Raw genomic sequence first — 18,828 nt, forward strand, 5'->3', positions numbered from 1 at the left:
AAAGCAAAAAATACTGTAAGGGACCTCTGGCCGGTGGATAATGGTAAATCCACTTTTATAGGGCTTTATCAAGTCCCCAGAGACCTTTACACTACAGTCATACACACATTCACAGTGGTGAGCTATGTTGCAGCCACATCTGGCCTGGGGCGCACTGAGAAAAGTGAGGCTGCCTTACACAGGTGCCACCGAGCCCTCTGACCACCATCAGCAGGCAAGGAGGGTGAAGTGCCTTGCCCAAGGACACAACGACGGAGCGGGGGTTCAATCCGGCAACCCACTGGTTACAGGATGAACCCCTACCACTGTTGCCACCATCACCCCAGTAATATTTATTGGAGTCAAATAACCACAATTCTGTACAGTAGACTATGAGCAGAATATAGAAAATTATTTTAAAAACCTTGGGCCGGGTCTGCATTAAATCTAGATCATCTCAGTTTTGACATTTTTTATCAGTGTAGGCTTAGTACAGATTCTGTGGTTTGGGAACCTACCTTTATTAAAAGGAAAAAACTTTAAATGCCATGCTAAATTGATCCCTTTGTAAGAAACTTCCCATTACCAAGTGTGTATTACATGCTGCTTTCATCTTTGGATTTTCCTGTAGTTTTTGCACTGCCCCCACCAACATTTATTCTGTTACTGGCTGTTTTTAGTTCCTGTTGTGTTTTTCCTCTCCAAAACAGACCAATCACCCCTTCCCCCACCTGTTTTCCTGCGAGTTATGATTGAAATTCAGCTCAGCTGAACTGCAAGGAGTTTTGTTCCCCGCCCCTTCTCTACTTCTTGCTGAGGCTTTGACAGGGAAACACCTCCCTCCCCCTTGAACTCACCAATGAAAAACAGCCTGAGGAGGAAACTCCTGCATGAAAACTGCAGCTGTGTTCCCCACCTTTCGACTTCACTTCCCTCCCAGTAGGGTAAATCCTCAGAAGCACCTTCCACCGCCAGCAGCAGCAGCAGTAACCAGGGATCAAACTACCTGCACACTGGCCAGCATGGCGACTCCTCTCACCGACCAGGAGAAGCGCAAGCAGATCAGCATCAGGGGGATCGTGGGAGTGGAGAACGTGGCCGAGTTGAAGAAGGGCTTCAATCGCCACCTGCACTTCACCCTAGTTAAAGACAGGAACATCGCAACGCCCAGGGATTACTACTTTGCTCTGGCCCACACTGTGAGAGACCACCTAGTTGGCAGATGGATCAGGACACAACAGTTTTACTATGACGCCGACCCGAAGGTAAAGATCTGTGTGGGAATCCATCCCAAAGTAGGCCTCAGAATATGGTTATGGTATAAAATGTATATTTATAAATGAAGCTTTAATCACATGCATTATGTCCAGATTGTTATAAAAGGCAAATAACACCTTTTTACTGCTGCTACCAACTATGTGTTGCATAAAGTTTTCTAGATTACAAAGAGCCTTTGTATTTTCAGGTCAGTGCATCAGGTTTACATATTAATCACTGCATGGGAAGGCATGAATGCTCCACTTCCATTCATAAGTTTTGAAGCTCTAAAATGCATTTCTGTGTATTCAAGTTGCAGTCTGTCATTGACTTATTCGGTGTGTTAAAAGCTGCAAAATGTATCCAATTTTAATTTTCTTGTTTTTGCAGAGGGTGTACTATCTGTCCCTGGAGTTCTACATGGGCAGGACGCTGCAGAACACCATGATCAACCTGGGTCTGCAGAATGCATGTGACGAGGCTATCTACCAGGTCAGATGGTCATATTTAGAGACCTTGACCACAGTTGCAGAAGCTAAACAGCCATAGTGAGTTTGCTGATTTGAACTGCTCTTGCCGCAGCTTGGCCTGGACATGGAGGAGCTGGAGGAGATTGAAGAGGATGCAGGGCTGGGGAACGGAGGCCTGGGCAGGCTGGCAGGTGGATACAGTTTTTTGTTTTTTTTTCCTTCTTAAAGAGCAATTTTTTTTATATTCAACCACATTGTATACATTGCAGTTCTGCACTATGATTATCTTCAGGCTACATTGGCAGATCTCCATAAAATAAGTCTGCATGTCTGCTGAAAAGGTGAACTTACTCTGCTGAACAAGTGAAGTTATTCTGAGCCTAAGAATGTTTGGAAATGAACAAATGAGCTCCTGAAACGTCCCCTGCGAGGAACGGTTTTATTCCAGCTGCAATATAATGTTTGAATTCCTTATTGTTTTTGCAGCTTGTTTCTTGGATTCGATGGCCACCTTGGGTCTTGCAGCATATGGTTACGGTATCAGATATGAATACGGCATCTTTAATCAGAAGATAAGAGATGGCTGGCAGGTAACCCTGCTTCTTTTTAAAATAAACTCTTCTAAGATGATATAAAAAGTGCCTGAGGCTCAGCCGTGACCTCTCTGATGAGTGCATTGATTATCTTTTTATATCTTTCTTATCTTTGTGAAAGCCAGGATTCCCTTTTAAAATTGACAGAGGCTAAAGTTGAGATGAATTGGGTCAGAAAACATCACAAGTTAATAATTGACAGAAAAAAACGGGCTGCGGTCAGACCCACTTGGCATAGCTAATGTGGTGCAAGTTCCTCGCAGAAGCAGCCGTATTTTCTTTCCTCTTTTTCTTTTCTTTTTTTAATGATGTCAAAACAACCCTTTTGTATCTTTTGATAGGGGATTGTAAAACTGTGGGCCTTTGCTGTTTTGTGTTCTGCTGGTCATTTGCAGGCTGAACCCAGTCAGTGTAAACATGTCCCCCTGAACTCTGAACAGAACACATGCTCTTTGTTTATGCATGCAGGTGGATTAACCTGTGCACCTGATCTCTGCTGCTAGTCAGAGCTATTTACTTAAAGCAAAATCAAAATGGGGGCCATGTTTGGTGTAACACAGGAGCGAGTGTAAGAGTTTCCATTTTTGTTTCAGGCTATGGCACAAAGAGGTCAGAAAAGGCAGTGTCTTTCAGTCACTGAGTTTTGTCCTGGAGTGTTCGCTTATTTGTGACCTTCTATGTTGCAGGTTGAGGAGGCAGATGATTGGCTGAGGCACGGAAACCCCTGGGAGAAAGCTCGCCCTGAGTACATGCTGCCTGTTCACTTCTACGGACGTGTGGAGGAGACAAGAGATGGGCCCAAATGGGTTGACACTCAGGTGCCTGACCAACATTATAAAATATCTTAACATTCACTTGTAGCTGCTTCATATTGGAGAATTTACTTGAATTTAGGTTAAAGGAGAGTAGAAATGAACCAGAATCTCTTTAAATGACATTGTGCTGTGGTCTTCCTGTGACTCCTGACCCGGTTTTCACCTGCAGGTTGTGTTGGCAATGCCTTACGACACGCCCATTCCTGGCTACATGAACAACACTGTGAATACAATGAGACTGTGGTCGGCACGTGCACCCAAAGATTTCAACTTGAAAGACTGTAAGTACTGAAGGATGTCTCATTTTCAAGCACAAAGTATAATACCTGATTGCAAAGAGAGTTGCACCATTTGCAGAGCCAGAGCTTTTATTCAAAGTTGTTCGTATTTTACATGATAGCCTAACATTAAGTCATATATAAATGAAGCAGAAGGAAAATGATTCCTTCTTCCCCTTTTACTCAGTTTCGTCTAAATCAATCCACTGCCTTTCAAAGTGTGTGATGAATGAATGCAGGATGGTTACCGAGGGGGTTAATCTGGGATGCAGCCAAAATGCCCATGATTTCTCTCTGGAGGAGCTGCAGAGATCCACAGCTCAACTAGGAAAATCTGTTGACGAGGACAACTGTTAGTTGGGCAGTTCCCAAATCTGGCCTTTATGTAAGAGTGGCCTGAAAATGTCCTCTGATCAGATGAGGCCAAACTGAAACTTTCTGGCCCATGTGCAAACACTGTAAAATTAACATTTACAATCCCCATGGTGAAATGTGGTGGTGGCAGCATCATGCTGAGGGCTTTTGCTGATGTACTGCAAGATTTGAGATTATGGAAATATTTGCTCAGATACTATCCATCCAATCAGATTGAGCTTGACCTATTTTGCAAAGAACAATGGCAATAACCTTTTTTCTAAATGTGCAAATATGGTAGACATACCGCAGCGTAGTGGGTTCTACAAAGTATTGTTTCAGGGGGCTGAATATATAAAATAAATTTATGCCACACTTCCCATTTTTATCTATTGAGATTTGGAAACAATTTGCCATTTTCATTCCACTTCACAATTATCCACCACTTTTTGTTGTAAACTTCTAATAAAATGACCTGTCTGTGCTTATATTATGGAAAGGTTTAAGGGGTACTGCATCTAATGTGTGCATAATCAATGGAAACTTCTGGAATTATGGTCACTTCCTCTCTTCCACATTTGAGCATTTTATCTTTAAACTTTGAACACGGTGATATCTGGTGTCTTGTTTTTCTATAGTTAATGTGGGAGATTACATAGAGGCTGTTCTGGACAGAAACCTGGCAGAGAACATCTCCCGGGTCCTCTATCCAAATGATAATGTAAGTTAACTTTTTTTATAGTCAGTAAGCACCCATCAGATTCTTTTCACCCTAAATTTATTCAACCATTCGTGTGCTGCAGTTCTTTGAAGGAAAGGAGCTCCGTCTGAAGCAGGAGTACTTTGTCGTGGCAGCCACACTCCAAGACATCATACGCCGCTTCAAGACCACCAAGAAGGGCAGCCCGAGTCGTACCTACTTTGACAGCTTCCCAGACAAAGTAAGAACTAAGAATCTGTGTCGCAACAGTTGTCTGTTTCACTTGGTATATTACCTCACTTCGTTTGTTTCCAACATTATGTCAGCATTTCCTCTCTGTTTGGGTCTGTTGCAGATGCCAAAGCTGATAGGTGGCTGAATTTTGCATGAATAACTTGGTCATGGTTTTCTTGTTAGCATGACCGTAATTAGGGAGAATACATCTATTATAGATGAATCAATTTTGAAGGTCCCTGTAGTCTATTTCACAGCCTGTCGAACTAGTTTGAAAATCAACAAAACAATGAACATCATTGTGTGCTGTTCTCCAGGTCGCCATCCAGCTGAATGACACTCATCCTGCCATGGCCATTCCCGAGCTGATGAGAGTCTTTGTAGACATTGAGAAACTCGACTGGGAAACGGTGAGTGCAAGTCACCTTTCAGTGTTGCTGTTTCTTGTTAACCATCAAGGGCAACTTACAGGAAGTGCAAATTAGGAAATCTGGAACAAGTAATAGCAAGTAACATAACTTGTGGTTATTACCACAGAACAAGAGATGAAATTAAAACTTCCAGTGCTGAATGTTAATGTGCAACATGAGGTTTTTTTTGCCAGGTGTAGGAGTACTTGTGTCTTCTCTGCAGGCCTGGGATCTCACTAGGCGTACGTTTGCCTACACCAACCACACGATCCTCCCCGAGGCTCTGGAGCGCTGGCCTGTGGAGCTGCTTGAGAAACTGCTGCCCAGACACCTGCAGATCATCTACCAGATCAACCAGGCTCATCTAGATGTAAGCATGACACAGCTGAGAGACGGTCGGGGAAAAATATCAAGTAATCCGTCTCCAATGTTGTCTGTCTTTGTTTTCTCCTCTCAGAGCTATGAAGTCATGGACCTAGCAGTCAGAAATTGTGCAAAACTTAGCATTTTGTCATGTTACATATGTTTTATGGAGCTTTTGTCTGATGATCAAACAAAGAGCAAAGCAAAATTGTAAATTAGAAGTGAAAGGATTAATGGTTCTGAAATCTGAAAAATGTGGTGTATATTTGTATTCAGTTGTCCTAACTCAACCACCTTTTGCTGAAATAAAAGTTGTAAGTCTTTTGGGGTATGTCTAAAACATGAATATGCTTTATTTGAATCACTTCATTGCATCTCTGGCTGTACATTTATGCCCCTTTTCCACTGGCTCATCTTAGGCGGCAGGGCTCCCCTAGGTTTCGCTGTACTCGATACTGTACCAGTTGTTTCCACTGACCCGCTGATAGCTGAAGCCCCGCCTCCAGCTGTCAGTTTAGTGCGCTGTGCTGCTATTAATGTTACTGTGTTACACTGTCACATTAAAGTGACCTGCATGAAATAATAAAAAATAGAAATAGAAATTAAAACATAAATAAACTAAATACTTATGTTTCTATTGTATATGCAAGAATGTCTTATATAGGTTTTTATGTTTAAAATGATCCACTGGAATAATTTTCTGGACCACAGCCTAGCCAGAACTGACCCCTGACCCTTTCTGGCTCAGGGGTTCTGATGTGAGGGGGGTGTGGCAGGAGAAGCAGAGAGGAGAGATGCTGCTGTATGGACTGGTGAAGCTCCAAAGTTAAGTACTTTAAAGCGCAAAATCACGGACTTCAGACTGTGGTTAAGTTGGTTTTAGCTTGGATATTGGTGTTCCGGATTCAGCAGGCTCATCCTCCCTTTTGATCCAATGTAGGCAGTCTGATTACAGGGAGCTGCTCTCTGTCTGCTCCCTTCTCCTGCAGACGCTGGGTCTCTTAAAGACAGTCAATAAATTTCTGAACCAAACACACCATTTCATGGTGGTTTTGCTTTGTGGGGTTTGGGGAAAATGTTTGTCTGTCTGAACAGCTGATTTAGGATGTTATTAAACAAAGCGCCCCACCTGCCTGTAATTCAGAAAGCTGATGTGTTCTTTTTCTTCTCTTTCAGCTTTGAAAATAGAAAAATTATATTTCGGAATGATCTGCTCCGGCCATTGTGCTCCTTAATATTATTGTAGTCGCTCTTGAGTTGTACTAAATTCTTCTTGCACTTCCTCTGCAAAAACCTTTTCATTCCTCCTCCACCCACGGCCAATCGGTGAACACCTGTCGTCCCACGTTACATGTGGTCTCTACCTGGCCCCGGTTGTACCTGCTCAGGAACAGGGACTAAAAAAGGAGGTACCCGTAACCTGACAAAACAGTAATGGAAAGGCTTACAAAGCGAGCCGAATGGAGTCGAGTAGAGCCAAATCGAGCCAGTGGAACATTGGAGTAGTCTGTAGTTACTCCATACTCTTAAGTAGTGTGTCTATTAGCTACTATAATACCAAAATAATTTAGATTTGTGGTTGTAACGTGACAAATGTGAGTTTAAGGGCTGTGAATACTTTTTGCATGGCAGTACATTTTCTGAACTGTGAAGCCTAAACACTTGTGTTTTTGGCCCTTATAGAAAATTGCTGCTCTATTTCCGAAAGACGTCAGCAAACTGAGGAAGATGTCTCTGATCGAAGAGGACGGCTGCAAGAGGGTGAACATGGCCCATCTGTGCATTGTAGGATCTCATGCTGTCAATGGAGTTGCTCAAATACACTCCAACATCATCAAAACTGAAGTGTAAGCCTTTTGCTGATGGTAAAATTTGGAAAAAGGACCAACATTTGTCAGAACTGTAGATGCAACAAAATCGTTTGCCAAGGAAAAGTTGCAGCTGTTTTAAAACAATAAACTCGTTTTTGAAGTCTCATTACAAAGAAAAGTCAGATGGGTCTGTCTGTGCCGCCTGTTTAGAGATGTAGTATTTTTAGTTCCTCGTTCTCAACAATCATGAGAAAATCCTCACACTCAATCAACATCCTGGAACTATGTTTTGCAGGTGTCATCTGATGTCTGACCTAATCATAATCAACAACCTTGCTCTGTTTAGTGTTTTTTTTTTTTTTTTAAAGAAACATTAATCCCTCAAGCATTGCATTATGCCAAAACATACTTAAAAGAATTGTCATCCTGGTTCAGCATATTGGCAGAAACTAAGGAAAACGATCTCTAGCCCAACTTGTCCTTTAGAATATTTGGCTGCAGTTCATCTGGATTTTCAGTCTAAATGTGGTTGGTTGACCAGTTAAAATCAAAGTGTAGCAGTAATCAAACATGAATAAAGTTTTGTTTTTTGTTTTTTTGGGGGTGTTTTCCCTCAGGTTTAAGGACTTCAGTGAGCTAGAACCAGACAAGTTTCAGAACAAAACTAACGGCATCACTCCCAGACGCTGGCTGCTCCTCTGCAACCCAGGACTGGCTGAGCTCATTGCTGAGGTTCGGTTGAGACTGACTTTTAAAATGTTCAGGGACCCATCTGATCACACCTCGACCTTCAATTAGCCTTCAGGACTTGGATTACCTTAATATGATTAAATACACGTTGGAACATTCGTCGTTGTAATATGACTTGTTTTCAGGTCATTGGGGAGAACTATGTGAAGGACCTCAGCCAGCTGAAGAAGCTCAATGAGTTTGTTGACAATGTGGCCTTCATCCGCGACATTGCCAAAGTCAAACAGGTAGGAAGCTACATCAGTTTAAGCTGGTCTGAGTCAATGGTCTGTATTCTCTAGAACACTAATTGTTATAAAATGATAAACCTGGGGTAAAATGTCAACTACATTTTGCCAAATAATAGTTGTATTATAAAATATGTATAAGCAGGAAAAAGCAATACAGAAAATTCTCTGTATGAAAAAAATAAATAAAAGGCATGAATTGACTAGCTTTCATCCTTGTTGCTTGCATGAACAGATTTTTCAACCAATGCCAAATGTATTTTAAATTTTATTTCAATAATTATCATTACACATACAGAATGTCGTTAAGTATCAATTACACATATCAGAACTTTCGTTGTTGAGCTAATCTTTCCCCATGCTCCCCAGTTCAAGTGTTTTGTTGCTTTTGACCCCATTGTGTTTTGTCACAATCTTTTATGAATTTGCTATCATGTACTGTATTTTAACAGATTGTGCTTTTCAAATAAAACACCCCTTCCCACCAGAGAACACATATCTATTGATTAAAAAAGGCAGGAAAACAGGAGGGGCCAGTAAACGTGCATACAATCATTTCTTGGTAGACTTCCACATAAATTACCTTTTTACTGATACGCGGCGGTATATTGTGCATCAGTATATTGTGCATCACAGCAATGGGAATTAAAAGCGTCTCAAAAATGGTCTGCAGATCTTATCAGATTTGTCACTTTTTCTGACGGAGACCTGTCTAAACAACCACTGGATGAGTAGGCGAGTAGCAGACTGTTATGGCAATATCCCACCCCTGTCCACAAGAGAACAATCAAGCGCTTTATTGACTTGCTTTCTTTGGTGAAGTGGGTGAGGCATGATACACCTTTTATGTAAGGGGTTAAGGGTCAGTTTTTGGTCAGTGGCCTTCTTCACACCTTCTAGAGATGTGCCAAATCAGGCTTGTGTTAAAAGGTGCCTCATCACTGCCACACCCATCACAGCTTGGATCCAAGCCCATATGGGTCTTATCAAACTTGGATTTCAACAGGTGGGCTCTGTGATCTAACATCTTAAATTACAAATTACAAAGTCTTGAAGTGGGCTAGAGTTGCTCAACATAATTTCTCACAAATAAGAGATTAGGTTCTTGTGTAAAATTTAAACTGAGAATGTATTTAAGAATAAAATGCTTCCCATGGATATGTTAATTAACACTATAGCACAATGTCTCAACATTTCACAGGAAACTGGAACTTGACCATATTCTGTTGTAGCATAATTATGTTTCTGATCATCTAAAAAGATGCACTGCACACCTACAAACCATTCGCTGTGAATACTGATCCGTAGCCAGCAGACTGGCAACCCTTCGGTCTCCCAGACCGATGTCTATCAGGTTGTCAGTTTGGGATTGCTGTGAAGGCATCTACCTCCATTTTCTTAACCAATGTGGACTGAGCTTGTTTAGAAGCACTGTAGAAAATTGATATCCCGTCATAACATTTGAGAAATGAGATTAAATGTTTTAAACAGCTGAGGTTCTTTACTCTTTAAAAGCAGAAAAACATTTGATCAGAACAGAAAGCATGATGAAATATGACATGTTGCATGGAAAACTTGATCTCTACACTTTCTGATACGTCTGCTCCACACAGCACAAAGAGGCATTGCAGTCAAATGAAGTTGAACATTGCAACACCCTGCAGCTCTACACTCCTGATTCAGCAATTCCGCCTGAATGACTCCTATTGTCATGTCGCATTTCTTCACAGGACAATAAATTGAAGTTTTCCCAGTACCTGGAGAAGGAGTACAGGGTGAAGATCAACCCATCCTCCATGTTCGACGTCCACGTCAAGAGGATCCATGAGTACAAGCGGCAGGTCCTCAACTGCCTGCACATCATCGCCTTGTATAACCGTAGGTTCAGCGACTTGTGCTTAATCATTCAATGTAAAACTAAATGGTTTGACAAGTGATTTAATTATTGGTGTGAATCTCTAAGTGATCAGTTGTATGACACGATCAGACATTTCCTAATGTGGAATATTCCACACCCACCCCAGGCTTCATGTTGAAACAGACATGAGGAATGCAGCCATTAAAACAGCTGTGGGGATTTTCCATGAAGCCACAAATGCTGTGATTTACAGGGAAGCAGGTCTATCGACCCATACATTACTTTTTCTGCACTGCAAGCCTTTTTTTTTGTTTTTGGAAGTTTTTCTCCATACATGTACTACTCACAGTGCCTTGCTAAAGTATTCATACCTTACAACCACAAACCTCTGTAGATTGTTTGTGATGGACCAACACAAAGTAGTGCAAAACTGTGAACGGGAAGCAAAGGGATTCATGACCAGTTAATTGTTTTCTTGATGCCATCTCTCACTCAGAGCTGCAAGTATTGTGAGGTGTTTCTACCAACTTTGTACATCTGGAGACTAATATTTGTGACCATTATTTGCAAAATGGTTCAAACCCCATCAGATTGGATGGAGTGTACCTGTCAACATTAATTTTCAAGTTCTCATAGATTCTCCAACAGGTTTCTGTACAGACCTTCATCTCCCCAGTTTTATGTCCCCACACCATGTTTTATTAAGTGAATTGTGTCCTGGATGATGTGCAGTGTTGGTTTTCTGCGGCACATATTGTTTAGCAAATTAACCCAAAAAAACCCATTTTCTTCTTCATGTGCTGTATTCCATGTTCGACAAATAGCATAGGGACGTTTTATGGCTTTCAACAATAGCCCTTCTTTCATTATGGGGTGCGCAACTGCTTATTGTGTCCACACTTTCTCCCACCTGTGCTGGGAATCTCTGCAGCTCCTCCAGAGACTAACATCTGAAGCATTGCTAACTGAAATGTAAAAAAACATTTTTTATTTCAAGGGGTGTGAATAGTTTTGCAAGGCACTTAATATTGTCAAATATTGTGTATGTCTGGTACAATCAAAGGAGTTTCAGATATGGTTTTAATTTCTGTTAAAGCCATTTCTTTCTTATCTACACGACTTTACTTTGTTCCCAAGGCATCAGGAAGAACCCCACCGCACCTTTCGTACCACGAACAGTGATCATCGGTGGGAAGGTAGAGTATAGTCTCAACTAAATGCGACAGTGCTGATGCACTGCAACATGATGGAAATGCATGACTGTTGCCCTCACTTGTCACCCTCTGCAGGCTGCACCAGGATACCACATGGCAAAAATGATCATTAAGCTCATAACTTCAGTGGCTGATGTGGTGAATAATGATCCTGTGGTCGGAAGCAAGCTAAAAGTAATCTTCCTGGAAAACTACAGAGTTTCTCTTGCAGAGAAAGGTACATTTTATAAAAAATTAAAAAAAAAGTCACTTCTGTGGAGAAAAGAAACTTAAACAGTGGTTTGCTCTTCCTCAGTGATTCCTGCCACAGATCTGTCAGAGCAGATCTCTACTGCTGGCACCGAAGCTTCAGGAACAGGCAACATGAAATTCATGCTGAACGGAGCTCTGACCATCGGCACTATGGATGGAGCCAACGTGGAGATGGCTGAAGAGGCCGGAGAGGAGAACCTCTTCATCTTCGGCATGCGGGTGGAGGATGTGTCCGAAATGGATAAAAAGGGGTAAAAGTTGTATTCATGAAAGGCAACATGCATAATGCAACATGAGGATTTCTTCCTGAGGTCTAGAAGTCTTTTGTTTTGTATTTGTTTGTTTTTTTAGATATGATGCCATGTCATACTACAAGAAGATTCCTGAGCTGAAACAAGTAATGGATCAGATTGCAAGTGGATTCTTCAGCCCAAGAAATCCAGAGCTTTTTAAGGACCTCACTGACATGCTTTTCAAATACGACCGGTGAGGAACTGTTTAGCTCCACTTATCTTGGCTTTAATCGTCTTCTGACTTATTTTCCAATCTTTCACTCTTTTTTTTTTTTTTTTTTAAGATTCAAAGTGTTTGCAGACTTTGAAGACTACTTAAAAAGCCAAGACAAAGTCAGCAAGCTCTATCAGGTAACATCAGCCTCAAATGTGGGGTTTAAAAAAATATATTTTCTTCATTATGCTCCTGTGCATTTCCTCCCCTTTCCTTTTTGTATTCGCTATTTTAAGGTTCTGTACTAGAAGACATTAGGTCCTCCACAAGGAAACTGCAGTAAATCTTAAATTGCATAAACCCATTCTGAAAATGTTCTTCAAAAATCCATTCTTGAATTGCAGCACATTCATTAAAAGAATCCATGTTTTGTTTTTGGTTTTTTTAACGAAATCACCAGTGGCATAATTAAAGGTTTCCCCAGCAATGACGGTAAAATGAATGTAACTGAAGCAGCTGTTTGATCAACTTCAAAATATAAAGTACTCAGTAACTTCTAAGTGATGATGACTTCATGTTTCCCTGGCATATAAATATAATGCAGAGGGACATTTATTTTAGCCACTGACCACTAGGCTGGACGAGAACCCATATTTATCTTCCACCATACACAAAGTGCAGGTTGGTAAGGGGGGGGTTTAAAAGAATCTTCAGTTTTCTATTGAAAGACCCAATACCGACACATTTTAGGTTTACATCCAGAATAAACTAGATTATATATAGATGGATAGATAAAATTCCTAGAATTCAGGATGTTGTGTACTCGAAGGTTCCCTGGGCCTTTAGTAGAGAAACAGGCCCACAGCATTACAGATCCTCCACCATACCCATCAGTGGACCTTGGTCACATCTGATGAAAACACAGTTCCAGTTAAAGTCCCAGTAGACTTTAGCAAATTTAACATGTTTTTGTGTTTACTGAGGACGATAAAAGCTTAAATTACTAATTGGAGGTTTCTAGAAGTTCGGACCTGCTCTATAAAATGAATGTATATCTTTAAAAAAATTAAAAATAACAGGTTCAGTTGCATTTATTTTGAATCAACTTTTAGTTTTTTTCTTAAAAATAACTTTAAAGGGGGTTTTGTTTGTTTTTCCAGTGTGAGGTTCTGAAATAAAATAAAAAACTTTAGTGCATTTTATGGCTTTTCAGACCTCTTTTTACCAGGGTGTTTCTGTATGTAACACTAACTTTTATTTGCCTTGTAATAGAATCCAGTGGAATGGACAAAGATGGTGATCAGGAACATCGCAGCCACAGGGAAGTTCTCCAGCGACAGAACCATCACTGAATACGCTACGGAGGTTTGGGGTGTGGAGCCAACCGACCTGAAGATGCCGCCTCCGAATGAGCCCAGGGAGGCCATCGAGGAAACTGTCAAGGCTCTGAAGAAAATGTGAAACTGTTTCGCATCCCCCGAGCTGCCATTATGTTTACAGAGCCTTTATGCAACACTTTTTTTTTTTTTTTCCGTTTCTGGGAACCTGAGGTGCTTTTAAAAACGCATATTTCCTTTTTACATCTGAGTCAAATTGCTGTTACATTTGTTTAACGCCAACACATTCAGTCTCTGTGAGGAGTGGAAAAGCTCTGAGAACTTGCTAATTTCTGACATTCCTAAGGATCAGGATGGTCATAGGATTCAGGAAGTTAGATGGATAACAGGAACACAGCAGCAGCAAACATTGTCTTACATTTGTCTAACCTTTTAGGTGGCCCGTACTGAGGTAAACCATGTTTAGAATCAAAAGATCTTTTTGTAAAAGAGGAACTAGAGTTAAAAAGACAAAAGATGACTGAATTTGTTCTCTGGTGTTCTCTCCATGCAAAAATAAAAAGAACAAAAGTTAATTGATGAAGAGATTTATTTTATTTTATTTTTGTAGACTTACATCTTTCTAATGGCTCATGAAATAACATTTCCCCTATTATGTCAAGTTTTGTAGAAATCTCCTGCAACACAGAGGAATTTGCATTCAAGTCAAACACTAAAGATGATTCCTGAACACAAACTAGTGAGAATTTCCAAACTTACCGTACCACATCTGACAAATTGGGGTCCAAGTAGATGTGGCTGTGGGACAGTCTGAGGTTTGCCCTGTAGGAGACCATTTGGATTCGAGTATTTCTGCTGGATTCCCTCTGGGCTTGCAGTGATATCTGGTACAGCTGGATCCAATAGATGGAGAGTCTCAGCAAAGCAGACACATTTGCGACAGGAAATTTAGAGGAAGAAAATCCACCGTACCTTCTGACCCATGTGAAACGGAACAACGTTGTCATCCTCTGAATGCAAGATTAGAAGTGGACTGCTCAGTGTCTTTACACTGCAGAATTAAGAGAAGACGGTATTTATAATCAGAAAACGTCTTCAGTCTGGTTTTGTTTCAAGCAAACCTACTTTTTATCATTGGCAAATGATATGTTGATCCTTTCCAGTATGTTCCAGAGCAAGCTCTCAAAGCCTGGCAGGAACATGTACATCTGGAATACAGAAAGAAGTGGCAATATCCTCCATCTTGTAATTCTATACTAAAAATAAGGCAGCACTCTTTAATTAAAATTACAATTTCATCTTTTGATATTTAGTGGCAGGGAAATATGTGAAACTCAAATATAGTGAGTGTTTCACCTTTGCACTTCAGCAGAACTTTAAATAATCCAGCCTTTTTGTTTTAACTCTTTAACAATACAATTACCACTGTGGACAATATTAGTTTAAATAAGAATGAAAATCAATAGGGAGAGAGCTGTGCAAAGTTCTCCATTCAAGTACTCAGACAAATACAAATAAAGGTGTTAGGCTGAACACGTGCTTTAAATTGCATTTTAAAATGTTCAAGGTTTCTTTTCAATATGGACTATAACATCCGTAATGACTAGCCATTTAATAATCTCAGCTGTGTTTCACTTGACGCTTTTGCATGAGTCTTTCTCACCTTGGCAAGTGGATGGTTTGCTACAGCTTCTCCAATTCTTGTGTATGGAGCTTCAAGGATTAAAGCATCGACAGCATATCCTTCTGTGTAGATGTTTGCAAAAAGATAGTTACTCAACCCTATTTTAATGATCAGTATTTTAAAAAGTATTGGTTGAATTAACACACTAGCATTATTACTAGATGACTTCTGAAGGCAATGTGTTGGTTTTAATTAAGGGTATTAGAGTAAAGGGAGATGAATACAAATACAGATTTTTATTTTTCCTAATTTATTTTCCACTTCACAATTATGTGTTGACTTGACACACAAAATACATTTCTGGCTGCAATATGACAACATTTGTCAGTACTTTTGGACATTGATGGGAGCCGGACAAGAGCAAAGTTGAGGGATTAATTTTCTCATTCTCACCCTGGTATAACACCCTCTTTAGACAAAATGTGCCTGTAATGCTGACATCTTACTGAATAAGAAGTCACCTTAACTAAAACCCACCTTGTTCCTGTATTCTTACTGCAGCGTTGGTTGCCACTCTAGAAACAAAGGTAATATTTTGTGTATTATGTTTTTGTCAAAAGAAGTGGTCTGTCTAAATAAAAATAAGAGAAACTGACCCAGAGCCCAGAGAGTGTCCCCACAGACAGAGCATGCTCCCTCTGCTTCGTGTCTTTGCCCAGTAATACAGGTAGAGGGCGTCGCTGGTCAAACCAGCCTCGCTGGGGTCTCCAGTGGAATCTCCAAATCCTCAGTAAAAGACACATTGCAGGCTGAAAGGCAAGGTTTCATCCTATTCTCTTTCTTATACTTCATTAAAATATTTGTTTATTGTTTTTTAGGCACAGTATAGGACAGTATATTGCAGTAACAATTACTTTAAATCTGGCCTTCCCATTTTGAGAGGAAAGTCTTAGAGTCGTATTTTTCACTTTCAAAGTTAATATCAATAAGATTCCATTGATTTCGTATCTATCTATCTATCTCAATTTTCTGGAAAATGGTCTCTCTTGTGCGTGTGCATGCACTGTTGTGTGTCTCTGTGTGTTGCCCTGTGATGGGCTGGTGGCCTGTCCAGGGTGTACTATGCCTTAAAGGATGTCTCCTATTTGAGGCATCCTTTAAGGGATCTTGATCAGATGGTTGTGCTGATAAACTAACTAAGAATGTGTAGTTTATCTGATGATTACAATTTAAACAGTTATATTCTTACCTCTGTAGTCTAAAGACAAGACATGGTACCCTGCAGCACTCAGAATCTACAATATAATAAGAGGATTAAAATGCTATGTTAAAGCTCAAAGACAAAACTATTACTTAAATCTGGAAACAACTTTTTTTTACTAACACAAACCTTCACCAGCTCCACTCTATGACTGATCGCCCTGCAGAAATTAAAGGAAAGAAATTTTCAGACTCCTTATTCCAACAAGCAACCTTTGCAAGAACTGTTCTAAATGGAAGAAGGAACCAAAGCAATCATGTAATACCCACTAGACTCTATTAGATCATTTCAAGGATGTGTATCCTACTGCACTTATCCCACCTGGTCCCTACGTTTCCATGGAGGTAGATAATAACAGGACGCCCGTCTCCCAGGGTTTCATGGTACCAGTCAAGATTTTTCCCAGCAGCTGCATCCCATTGGCTCACAGGGAGTGTGTGCCTTTGAGGCAACCAGATAGAGAGGGAGTGACAAGACAGACACAAACAAATTTGATTGTATTTCAAGACATACTGCAGCCAAATCATGGCTCTATTCACTCAGGAGCCACCTGTGCCGAAGCAACATGTTGCATTTTCAAATACCAACGCACTTCAAGGAACACAAAAGGCCTACCACACTCCCACTGAGACACCCTCCTCTGTGCTGAGGTAGAAGTTGCAAGTGTGGTTCAGGACATCTTGAGGTCTACGGAGATCCACAAAGTATGGAAACCTCACTGCAGGAGAGGTTACACCAGGTCAGTATGTTTCTGTCTGTTTTGCTGCCTAGTTTTCAATCATATAATTATGCTTCATACCACAATAAACTGTGATTTAATAGTACATCTGACCGTGTCATGTCACTGTGCCTTGCAAATGCAATAAAAGCGAACAGTGTTTTCATACGTTACAGCTATTAACTTTTAAAGTAACACACTTTTTTACCAGTTGAACCTTTTCACATTTTGTCTCATTTAAACAACAAATTTCAATGTGTTTTGGGGCAAAATATGTGATGGACCAACACAAAGTAGTCCACAATCATAAAAGAAATTAGAAATATTTCTGAAACATAGCTGCACATAAAATCCCAATAAAACACATCAAGGCTTGTGGTTCTAACGTGAATGCAACAAATTATTTTGCAACTCTTTGAATCATTTTAATTTCTAGAGCAATAGCTCTAGAATCTTTATAGAACTTAAGAAAATACAAAATCATGTGATTTTCACTATAAATGCAATGAAAATTAACTGGCACGACAAGTTTGTCAAGGTCACATTCTTTGTTTCTGCATAAATATTCTGTATGAGTGATATATTTGGCCTTCTTAGCAATGTTATTGTGCTATTCTAACTATTACTTTACAACGGAAATCAGCCGGCATACCATACGCTGTGCTTTAAATAAATAGCAACACCGGAAGCACATTACTTACACAGGTGAGAAAATATGGCATGGCTCAGTATCCAGGGGAACAGGTAGAGAATAACAGGAACTGAAACATAAGTAGTCAGCAGAAATGACAGAAATTTCTTCATCTGAGCCACAGACAAAATTATTTTCCACAATCCTTTTAGGAGTCCTGATCAAGTCTGCTCCTGGCTTCTTGTTTCAGTTTGGGTGAACCAGCAGAAAGCTCAACAGCAGTGTTGTGAAATACAGGAAAAGGAGGTCAATGTTCAGCTCTGCTCTGCTGCTGCTTGTTCACATTTGACACAGTAAGACAGACATGCACCTAAGAACGAGTTCTGTCTGCCAAAGAAGATTTTTCATCCTGTACAGTGAGCACAAAGATTACAAAACCAATCCGTCCACTTCGGATTATAAAGTCAATCAATGATATATTCCATCGATCATCAAAATCAAGCATGCACAGCTGATGTTGCACTGCAAAGCACTGTGGGAACTGAAGTTCTTTGGCTCAAAGCAATACATATTTATGTAAAAGAGACATGTCCAGCTGTTTATATGTCTTCAGTAATGTATATTACAAGTTCCAGTGTGATCATTTTGAATCTTTTTGTTGTCTTTAGTAACATTCATTCATTCATCTTCTATACCCCTTTTCCATAGTGGGTCACGGGGGGCTGGTGCCTATCTCCAGCAGTCCACGGCGAGAGGCAGGATACACCGTGGACAGGTCGCCAATCCATCGCAGGGACAGTAACTGTGTTTAGTAACAGTCTAACAGTGATTGGTTAGTGTTTTTTATGTTGGGTGACATTTTATAAAGCTTAACATTTATCTTCAAATTGTATTTATACTTTGTCTCTTTGTCTAAGTGGAATTAAATTAACTTTGAATGCGGCATTGTGGAGTATTTCAGAAACTGCTGATCTACTGGGATGTTCAGGCATATCCCCCTTTTAGGGTTTACAGAAAATGATCCGAATAGAGAAAATATGCAGTTGTCTTCAGAGGATAATGGGTAGACTGGTTCTAGATGATACAAAGGCTATAGTGATTCAAAAAATCACTTGTTACAACCAGGGTATTGTATGTAGAATACAGTCTCTGAACTGAAAATACATTAAAGCAGATGGACTTCAGCAGCAGAAGACCATAGCAGCTGTCAGCTAAGACCAGGAAACTTATTGTACAATTCACACA

At 40.3% G+C, this 18,828-nt stretch overlaps 2 protein-coding genes across 2 annotated transcripts; one reads left to right on the forward strand and one right to left on the reverse strand.

Annotated features, from left to right (window-relative positions):
- Positions 1-821: 821 nt before the first annotated feature.
- pygl (phosphorylase, glycogen, liver) lies at positions 822-13,924 on the forward strand. The gene is made up of 20 exons (XM_047345543.1): positions 822-1,244; positions 1,627-1,728; positions 1,819-1,897; positions 2,193-2,296; positions 2,986-3,117; positions 3,284-3,395; positions 4,385-4,467; positions 4,550-4,687; positions 4,998-5,090; positions 5,314-5,460; positions 7,137-7,300; positions 7,882-7,996; positions 8,140-8,241; positions 9,972-10,119; positions 11,237-11,295; positions 11,389-11,530; positions 11,609-11,816; positions 11,917-12,051; positions 12,143-12,209; positions 13,285-13,924. Exons 1-20 carry the CDS (start codon positions 870-872, stop codon positions 13,471-13,473), a joined length of 2,694 nt encoding a protein of 897 aa, XP_047201499.1. The 5' UTR covers positions 822-869; the 3' UTR covers positions 13,474-13,924.
- LOC124855581 (lysophosphatidylserine lipase ABHD12-like) lies at positions 13,921-17,919 on the reverse strand. The gene is made up of 12 exons (XM_047345544.1): positions 17,654-17,919; positions 16,850-16,952; positions 16,556-16,675; positions 16,364-16,394; positions 16,223-16,268; positions 15,630-15,759; positions 15,511-15,548; positions 15,013-15,095; positions 14,475-14,557; positions 14,322-14,400; positions 14,109-14,242; positions 13,921-14,026 (listed from the first exon to the last, which is right to left on the reverse strand). The coding sequence occupies exons 1-12, from the start codon at positions 17,754-17,756 to the stop codon at positions 14,002-14,004; spliced, it is 975 nt and encodes a 324-aa protein (XP_047201500.1). The 5' UTR covers positions 17,757-17,919; the 3' UTR covers positions 13,921-14,001.
- Positions 17,920-18,828: the final 909 nt, after the last annotated feature.

Source organism: Girardinichthys multiradiatus, chromosome 19 (genome assembly GCF_021462225.1).
Source record: "Girardinichthys multiradiatus isolate DD_20200921_A chromosome 19, DD_fGirMul_XY1, whole genome shotgun sequence".
Classification (NCBI taxonomy): Eukaryota; Metazoa; Chordata; class Actinopteri; order Cyprinodontiformes; family Goodeidae; genus Girardinichthys; species Girardinichthys multiradiatus.

What these genes read in the sequence shown, in the direction of transcription:
- pygl (XM_047345543.1), top strand. Translation starts at nt 870, where the DNA reads ATGAAAACTGCAGCTGTGTTCCCCACCTTTCGACTTCACTTCCCTCCC. An exon ending in AGAAACTCGACTGGGAAACG is followed by an intron (nt 5,091 to 5,313) that starts GTGAGTGCAAGT and finishes TCTTCTCTGCAG; the next exon opens with GCCTGGGATCTCACTAGGCG. An exon ending in CATCATCGCCTTGTATAACC is followed by an intron (nt 10,120 to 11,236) that starts GTAGGTTCAGCG and finishes TTTGTTCCCAAG; the next exon opens with GCATCAGGAAGAACCCCACC.
- LOC124855581 (XM_047345544.1), bottom strand. Translation starts at nt 17,756, where the DNA reads ATGAAGAAATTTCTGTCATTTCTGCTGACTACTTATGTTTCAGTTCCT. An exon ending in TGCCATATTTTCTCACCTGT is followed by an intron (nt 16,953 to 17,653) that starts GTAAGTAATGTG and finishes CCTCTCCTGCAG; the next exon opens with TGAGGTTTCCATACTTTGTG. An exon ending in AATTTGTCAGATGTGGTACG is followed by an intron (nt 14,027 to 14,108) that starts GTAAGTTTGGAA and finishes TCTGTGTTGCAG; the next exon opens with GAGATTTCTACAAAACTTGA.